This window comes from Lichenostomus cassidix, chromosome 6 (genome assembly GCF_008360975.1).
Source record: "Lichenostomus cassidix isolate B80296 chromosome 6, HeHo_3.0, whole genome shotgun sequence".
In the NCBI taxonomy this organism is placed as follows: Eukaryota; Metazoa; Chordata; class Aves; order Passeriformes; family Meliphagidae; genus Lichenostomus; species Lichenostomus cassidix.
In genome coordinates this window covers 5,740,119-5,748,790 of record NC_139487.1, presented here as the reverse complement: position 1 = coordinate 5,748,790, position 8,672 = coordinate 5,740,119, and the positions used below count along the sequence as shown (strand labels likewise).

General features: G+C 43.5%; 1 protein-coding gene across 1 annotated transcript; it reads right to left on the bottom strand.

The window, feature by feature from the left end:
• Positions 1-1,641: 1,641 nt before the first annotated feature.
• PRLHR (prolactin releasing hormone receptor) lies at positions 1,642-8,399 on the bottom strand. The gene is made up of 3 exons (XM_085064727.1): positions 8,257-8,399; positions 6,881-8,144; positions 1,642-1,993 (listed from the first exon to the last, which is right to left on the bottom strand). The coding sequence occupies exon 2, from the start codon at positions 7,956-7,958 to the stop codon at positions 6,924-6,926; it is 1,035 nt and encodes a 344-aa protein (XP_084920853.1). The 5' UTR covers positions 7,959-8,144; positions 8,257-8,399; the 3' UTR covers positions 1,642-1,993; positions 6,881-6,923.
• Positions 8,400-8,672: the final 273 nt, after the last annotated feature.

The window sequence follows — 8,672 nt, the reverse complement described above, 5'->3', positions numbered from 1 at the left end:
AAAAATTTAAGACTATTATTGTGTCAATGGAACTTTCTCCAAACCCACCTTCCACCCCTGTTTTTAAATACCTCACGTTAGAACTGGAAGATAAATACTTGCCTAATTATCTCTATTTTCAGCACTGTAAATGAAGCTGTTTTTTTGAATATCATGTTACAAATTCAGCTTGTCCAGCTAAATCATTGCAGCTCTAAAATCCTGTGCATTTTCTTCTTGCCCTCAGATCTTTTATGCTTTTCTGTTTACTCAGCAAATCCATAGTGGTTTAGAAAACTACCAAATATTCCACTTGGATGTTTCTTCAGTGTTGGACAAACATTAGAACATCTTCTACCCCTCTTAAAAGTGACCTAATCCCCAGGAATCAAGACTGCAGCATTACAAATGGATAGTGCCATTCCAAACTAATTCATGGGAATAGTTTCTTCATTTAGCAATAAAGCAAGAGTATTAAGAATTATGAAATACCACAAGTCTTGTCAGACACTGTATGCAAGGTCTTTTTTGGGAGGTCAGAACTGTTTGGAACAATGCTTTCCACAATGCCTTAAAAGCAAAAGAAATCCATCTTTTTGTCAGCAAAACACAGGTCTTCAAAATCTTCCCTGCACTTTGTCTGTGATGTTGTCACAACTTTGACAGGTGATGATTTGCATTTCCTCTGTCCTCAGTCTGTGACAATTTTCCAAGAGGAGATACTGTCAAAGCAATCTGGAATTAGCTGTGACAAGTGGCAATTGTGGGGTGGCACAAAAGGCTTTTACAAATAAACATTATTTTATACAACAGATATTAATACATGTTTTAATGAAGAAGTGATTCACAATGATAATATTATTGACTTGTTAAGATTAAACAGGTCAGCCATATGCTGTCTAGTGCTTCAGATGGTTTCAATTTTTTTTTTAATTTATGCATATTGACAACAGATGTTGAATTTTCAAATGATCCAATAATTGGGAGGAAATCATCCCAAAGCTGAGTTATAGTTTTGTCATGTTATTGAATATTGAAATACTTTGTATGTAGCAATATTGGTTATATAGCTCATAGCTAATTCTTACACACAATATTTGAATTATTTTCATTTTACTTCCTCCAGCTGCTGAGGAGTGGATAGGTTGAACACTTGCCTTGGAACTCCATCCCCAACCATTCAATTATTTTTATTATAACAAACCTTTCACAAGTGCATCTGCCCTCAACTCCTCTGTGTATGTGCACCTCACACTCATGTTCTTGTTGTGCCTGGCTTGCCCTTATTGCCCTGTGTGGCTGAGGGGAGAGAGGAGAGCCAATAAAGCAAATACATTGAGCTGCCTCCACAAGTGAGGAACCACATTCACAAGAAGGTTTGAGAGGCTCCTACATCTGTACAGGAACAGTCTCTGGCTGGTTACAGGTTTACCCTTTGGATAGTTGCTGTTTGCTTGAAGTCAGTCTCCTTTCCTTTTCTTTCTTTTCTTCTTTTCTTTTCTTCTTTTTTCTTTTCTTTTCTTTTCTTTTCTTTTCTTTTCTTTTCTTTTCTTTTCTTTTCTTTTCTTTTCTTTTCTTTTCTTTTCTTTTCTTTTCTTTTCTTTTCTTTTCTTTTCTTTTCTTTTCTTTTTTCTCTTCCTCCACGAGCCCCAGACAGGTTACTGCACAGTGTGTTGCTTCTCCTTCCCACTCCCAAATGCAGCAGGTCACAAACTCGAGTTGTGGCAGCCTGGGAAATGCACCACAGCTCCTGTGTTGTTTGCTCTCAAATTGTCACCTGTCTCGTGGGTGTGATGGTGTAAATAAATACATCTCCCTGTGGCTGAGGAGCTGTAGAAAGGGAGACAACACCTTGAGCTGAGCAACCTCCCCAGAGCAGAGAGGTTGATCTCCACACCAGAAAGCAGAAAAGTTGTCTTCGCAGTCTTCTTGTCTCCAGTGCCTCATGGAAACACAGGAATTGTAGGAAATGTGGATGTAGGGATTTAAGTCATCATCTCCTTGTGGATATTCCCTGCAGAAATTAAAAACAAAAATAAAAAACACAGGGAAATTACAATGTGATAATTAAGATAAACAAGGTGCAAAGGATGGAGAGCCCAGTCAGCTGCATATAGATAGCAGATAGCAGTGATCCCAAATTGATTTCCAGTGGGCTGGAGACATGAATAAGGGAGCTCTTCAGTGTGTGTTTTATTATTTGTATAAATTACTTGCTTCATTAACTTCGTTTGGCAAAGCAAGCTGTAGAAAGGGAAAGTCAATCCTATCTGCTTCTTGGTGAAGAGAGTAAATTTACAGATCCCAAAGGGACATAACCCCAGTGAGATACATCTGAGCTCCATGCTCTTCACCTCTCACTCTTTGCCCTGTGGGGAGGCAGCCTGGCCATCAGTAATTAGTCCTGAATCATTTAGGTTGGAAAACACCTCTAGGATCATCAAGTCCCACAGTTAACCCAGCACTGCCAAGCCCACCACCAAACCATGTCCTCAACACACCTACACATCTTTTAAATCCTCCAGGGGTGGTGACTCCTGGCCAGCCTGCTCCAATACCTGACCAGCCATTTGGAAGAGAAATTTTTCCTAATATCCAATCCTTGTGTAACCCTGTCTGGGTTCCTAAAAGAGAGAGCACTTAGATGGCTTTTTCTTCCCCAGAGAGCACAGAGAAAATGCCAATATTCCTAATTTCAGGTAAGGAAAACCTTGAGTACTCTGCTGAGTGGTTGATCAATGGTTTCAAAAGTCTGAAGGAGGGTTGGGAAAGCAGGGAGCAGAGAAATACATGATAAAAAATTGGATTGAAATCAGCCTGGGAAAGCCCAGGCTGGTTGTGTCCCATCTGGTTGTGTCAGTACACAGTAAGAATAGACTTCAAACCTGCTCTTGAGACAGGGATTGTGACAATGATTTCCAAAGGAAAGGTCCCATTAATATAGGATAGACACCTCAGATGCACCTGCAGCTCCTCTCTGGCACTTCCAGTAAAACATAGTGTTGCTGTGGAGGGAAATCAGGTGCAAAGGATCAGAGTTAGTGGTGGTTGTGACCCAAAGTGAGGTCACTGAGCATGGGGAGAGGTATTTACTCGATGTAAACACAAAAGCCAGAGCTCCAAGAGTCAGGCCAGGCCAGCTACAGACCTGCAGAGCAAATGGTTCAGTTCAGAGCCTGTGTGTTTTGCAGAAAGAAGAGAGAAGAGGATATTCTTCATTTTAGAAAGCCTCTCCCTTTAGAAAGCTCTCCCTTTCTGTATGCTTTCCATGAGGGAGAAGTGTTTGCTTTGACCCTTGAGCAACCTTTTCTCCAGGATAAGAAGGAGGAATATGATTTTTTTTTCTGAGAAAAGAATAAAATAGTGGGCAGTGAGAGGGGAGGGCTGAAGGTAGAAGTTTGTACTACATTTCTTTGTGCAGAAATGGCAAAGAAGGTAATGGTTTTGCCACTAGCATGCATGTTTTCATCCCTGCCCTCTTCTCATCTGGTGGGCAGATTGATTGATGCATTGAGTAGTTCTCTTCACTTTTGCTTTCCCCCCCCCAGCTGCAGGTGCACCATTTTCAGCTTTTATCACCTTAGACAACTAATTATAACTCACCATTGACACCTCAACAAGCAAAATTTGCTCAATTAAAGCTGTACAGAGCATCTGTTGTTCAGCAGGTATGAAAAACACCAGCTTTTCCCAGTCCATCTATCAGCTGTGGAACACTCACCCTGCTCCTGTGATTAATGACCTTATGGCAGGAGCAGCTTTTGCCCACCCAAATAAACTGCCATTCCCCAGACATGATGCAAACATAGCTCTGACTTTTCTCCAGCTGAGGACAAGGAAAATTTACTTGAAGCAATGCATTGCACAGACAAGTTATTCTTTGATTCTGAGTAGATATTCTCAAGGTGGGGCAGAGAGCAGCTCTACCTGACCCTAACTGAGGTTTGATCGTTTTTCTTTGGCAGTCTAATTTCAACTTTAGTGACCTTTGGTCACCAGCTAGATTTTTTTTTTAATTCGTGATCAAACACTGACTTTTCTATGTGTTTCATGAGTACCTTTCCTTTCAATACCACTTTAACACCCCACTTTTGACCACAGGGAGCAGCTGACATTTGATGAAGCACTAGAGTAGTTAATAGGTTTATCAAGTTTTGAACCAAGCTCTACAAAATGAAAGCATGCAAAATAAACTGCAATTAAAAAGTAGACCACCAAAAATACCTTAGTGCTGAGCCCTGCTCCATCCCAGAGCCACAGCAGTTCCCTGGAGAGGGGTGGAGATCAGCAAACAAGTTTCACATGACAGCTCTCAATATCTTTATTTGCATAACTGGATTAAAGAAGTGCGTCAATGTGCCTCTAAATCCTTAATATTGTTTATTTCTCTGGATGTCAGACAAAACAGTAATTAAATTGGGCAGACATTCTTGGGGCTCAGTGAATGTGGCTGTGCTTTGGTCCCTGCCTTATGGAGCCTCAGACCTCAAGCTCAGGGCTGGACCTCCTTTGTGCAGGAAAAGCCTGGAAAAATGGAATTACAGGACCACTGAGGTGGTCTAAGGGGGCTGTGAGGGAGAGAGAAGGAGCTTCAGGAGCCCACAGCAGGAGAATTCAGATCATTTGAGGGTGCATCTGGAAAACTGCTCATGAGGAGTGCCTGAAACAAGGGCAGGCTCTGAGCTCTCTGCTGCAAATTCCCATCCTGACAGAATCAAGGTTAAACCAGCACTCAGATGAGGGTGCCAGCTCTGCTGGGCAACTCCAGGAGCTGCCAGGCCTTGGCACTGCTCTAACAGCAGCTCCAGAAGCAGCTGGAAGAGAGATATTCCCAGTGCATCTGTCACTGTGGGAACAACCTGTGCACTGAGCAGCCCTTCACTTCTGTCTCAAGGAAACCAGACAGAGAGAGAAATCTTTGTTTGCTTCATGCAGCTCTCTGCAGTCCCCATCTTCAGTCATTACCATTCGAGAGAACATGAATAAGTGAAACTGCAGAGCTGGCAAATGAGGGGAAAAAATATGATGTGTAAGGAGGAAATGATGCCAGGCCTGCTGTGGTTAAGTCTTCCCAGTTATTCCTCTGGGCTTTGGATCACTCTGGATAACAGCTCTGTCTGTATTTAGTGCAGGAGGTTGTAGACACTGTGAGCCACCTCAGTGTTAATTAACCTTTACAAACTGATGGATTAGCAGTTTGAATTTGCTTAATTCAACAGCAGAAAAATCTCTAAAAACCAGGATTTCTTTTGTTATTTGAAGCTGCTTTTTGCATTGTTGTTTCAGGGCTGTCTTGACGTCTTACTCTCTGTGCTCTTTAAAGGAATCCTGAAAAAAAGCTTTTAAAATTAGATTGCTTTGTTTGGAAGTGGGATTTTTGCCTTTTCAAAGTCACCAGGTTTTCCAGCAACTTGCTATATTGAGCTTCAATGCAAAACCATTTCCTAAAATTCAGCAAAAGCAAAACATTCTTTAGAAGGTCACTCGAATCTTTAAACTGAGGTAAGCAAGGCAGACACACAAAATCACAGAGTGAATGCAAGTAATGCCCACTTTAAAGGACTTTTTCACACAGTGCATCTATAACCAGCTTTTAATGTCCTCATTACCAGCAGTAGAACAACTTGAAATTCTAGGAAGTTTGTGAAATGGGATTTCACATGTTTCCCCAACACTTTTCCTGGGGTGTGCATACAGATCTAAAGGATTTTCAATCAGATTAATCTTACTGAAACACAATGAGCAAAATTATATTCACAGTTTCACGGTAGGAATACATTTACAAACTAAAGGAACCATCTTCTCTTTCTTCCCTCTCCCCTCATGTCCATTGGCATTGTCCCCAGCCCAGACCTCTCTGGCCATGTGCAGGTGTGGTCAGAGAGATGCCCTTGCTGACCATGGCCAAAACTGCCCCTGGATGGTGCTGCTCCTCTGGCTGATCTCAGGTCAGTACCAGGAAATTTCTCATGCAATCCCAGATTCCAGCTGAGCAGGCTGGAAGAAACCTCTCAGCATCAATGTGGGTTTTGAGAACTTTGCCCTGTATACTTAACTGTTATCTCAGATATTTTCAGGGAGGAAGAAACTCAAAACCATTAGGTTGATTATAGCTTCCAGCTCCCCATCTGACTGAAAGGTGAATTTCAAAGGAAATTGTTTCTTCCCAAAGGACTCCTCCAAAGGGGAGTTCCTGCCCCGTTTGGCAGTTCTTTCTTTCACCATGCAATGCTCCTACTTGGCTCAATATCCACAGTCCCTTCAGCTCTCCCTTCAGCCTTCAGTCTCTTCAGACACTCCAGAAGGGCAGTGCCAAAGCCTCTGGCTCTCTCTGGGTATCAAAGCTGATGGCAGCATTGCCACATGTCAAAATCAGTTCCTTGAGGAAAGAGTTGAATTCATCTCGGTGCTGGAAATGCTGTGAGGACAGCACAGCTGACTTGCAGTAGGGTCAGCAGATTGGGGCCACAGGAAGCAATGGCCCTAACCCTAAAAGGACTACAGGAATATTGTGAGTCCTCTACCCCAGAGCCTGTGCTGAGGAATGGACTCTGGGTAGATATACAAATATAATTTCTACCCAATCCAAAACACTCCCTCTTTGAGATAATTAGGTTTCATATTCATCCTTACTCCTCTTTGTCCCCAGAACCCATCTCTGTACTGACAGTGATATCCAAAACAGGGAGGGAGGATCACTGCCTCTTATTGTGCTAACATCTCCTTGGCCTCCCACTCCAGTCAAAGAAATAAAGACATTTTTGAGGCATGACATGTGCCTGTCATTCTCCATTAGAAGTGGAGGTGCTGGGGAAGATGCACATGGGAATTGTGTTGCTGTAATTGAGCCCTAAGGACAAGCATCAGGAATGAGGACTAATTAGAAGTGGAAAAGACTTACAACATTACTGTGCAAAGGAGGTGCACTCCCACCAGCTCTCATTTCACAGCACCACACTGGCCATAATGCAGTTTGTAGTGGGTCCAATTTTCTTCTTCCTCCAGGCAAACATTTTTTTCAGCTCTCCCCTGAAGCTGTCATGGAGCCAGGCATAGAGGAAGGCATTGGTACAAGCAGACATCATTGCAAACCAGTGGCACAGCAGCTGGATGAAGTTGAAGTACTGCTTGTCAATCAAGCTGATGTCGATGTCCTTTATCATGTTGAAGATGTGCAGGGGCAGCCAGCAGACCCCAAAAGCTGCCACCACCAAGACCAGCAAGCGAAAAGTCTTCCTCCTCCTGGCACGGTCCCACTCTGCCTGGCCCTGGGTGACATTGCCTGGGACCACACGGTTCTTCAGCTTGACTGAGATCCTCAGGTAGGACAGGGAGATGACAGCCAGAGGCAGCACGTAGGTGATGATGAGGGTGCTGTAGGCGTAAGCCAAGCGATCTCTTTTCATGTGGAACCAAAACTCCTCGCAGATGGAGAAGTCCAGCTCCGGGAACTCTGCGTGGTAAGTGTGCACCAAGGCTGGGGCAGCCAAAGTGCAGCTGAGGAGCCAAATAGCAGCCAGGATGTAAGCACAGATGGGGATGGTGAGCCTCCTGCGGAAGGGGTACACCGTGGCACAGTACCTGTCCACGGCTATGACAGTCAGGGTGAACACAGACACAAACACCGTCACAGGCTGCATCAGGAACACAAAGTAGCACATGAAGCGCCCGTACACCCATCCCCGGGGCTCGAAGGCATAGGCCAGGGTCAGGGGCACACAGGTGGCACACATGAGCATGTCTGAGAAAGCCAGGTTGCCTACCAGAAAGTTGGTGACATTGTGCATTTTTTTCGTCTTGCAGATGACATAAATGAGGAGGTAATTCCCAATGACACCAATAAAAACCACCAGCGAGTAGCAGGGGATGATGAGTGGCTTGAAGGACTGAACAAACTGGAGCCCTGAGAATAAATTGCTGGTGTTGCTGTGAATCGCAGAGAGGAAGCTTTGGGAGGTTAAATTGTCCGAATTCATCATTTTCCTCCTTTTGTTGTCTGCCGTCAGCTGAGCGAAGTAGTTACCACTGCACTGCTCCTGCACTCAATCAGGGAGGATAATGAATGGATTACTGCCTGTCCAGAGGTTACCACATGGACAGTAAACAAGCATCCGTAAAAGCAAAAGGTGAAGTTGTAATCCTCGAGAGGCAGCTTTCAGCAATTCCTAAGAAAAATCAAACACAACCAATTTCCATTAAAGTCCTCCTGTATTTACTATTAAATCTAGCTTTTGACAGCATGCCACTTAATAAACATTTAATGCAGTGAGTACTTACTGCTGTGGGGGTTTAATCCCATATGATTTTCCTGTGGATGCCAAGAAGTGCCCTAGATGTCTGTCTTCTGCAAATCCAGGAGCGTGTATGTGTGTGCGTGTCAGAGAGAGAGAGAGAGAGAGAGAATATATGAGTGAGAAAGAGGGTGATGCGCATTTACAAGCTAAGTGGAGATCACTGTTTTTAAACAGTCTTCACTACTGGTTCATGACAGATTTGTGTTTAAGCTTTTGTCCCCATTGGCTGCCCAGGGTATTACGTTGCTCTTTCCGTGTTTTTTTTTTGTTGATAGTAATTAGTTCTAGAATATCCTTTCAAAAATTCCCCTCTCCTTCCAGTGCATCTATAATTGCCCCTCACAGCTAAAAATCAATTTACATTCATTAACATGAGCCTGCACAGAAGCTAATCCCAGA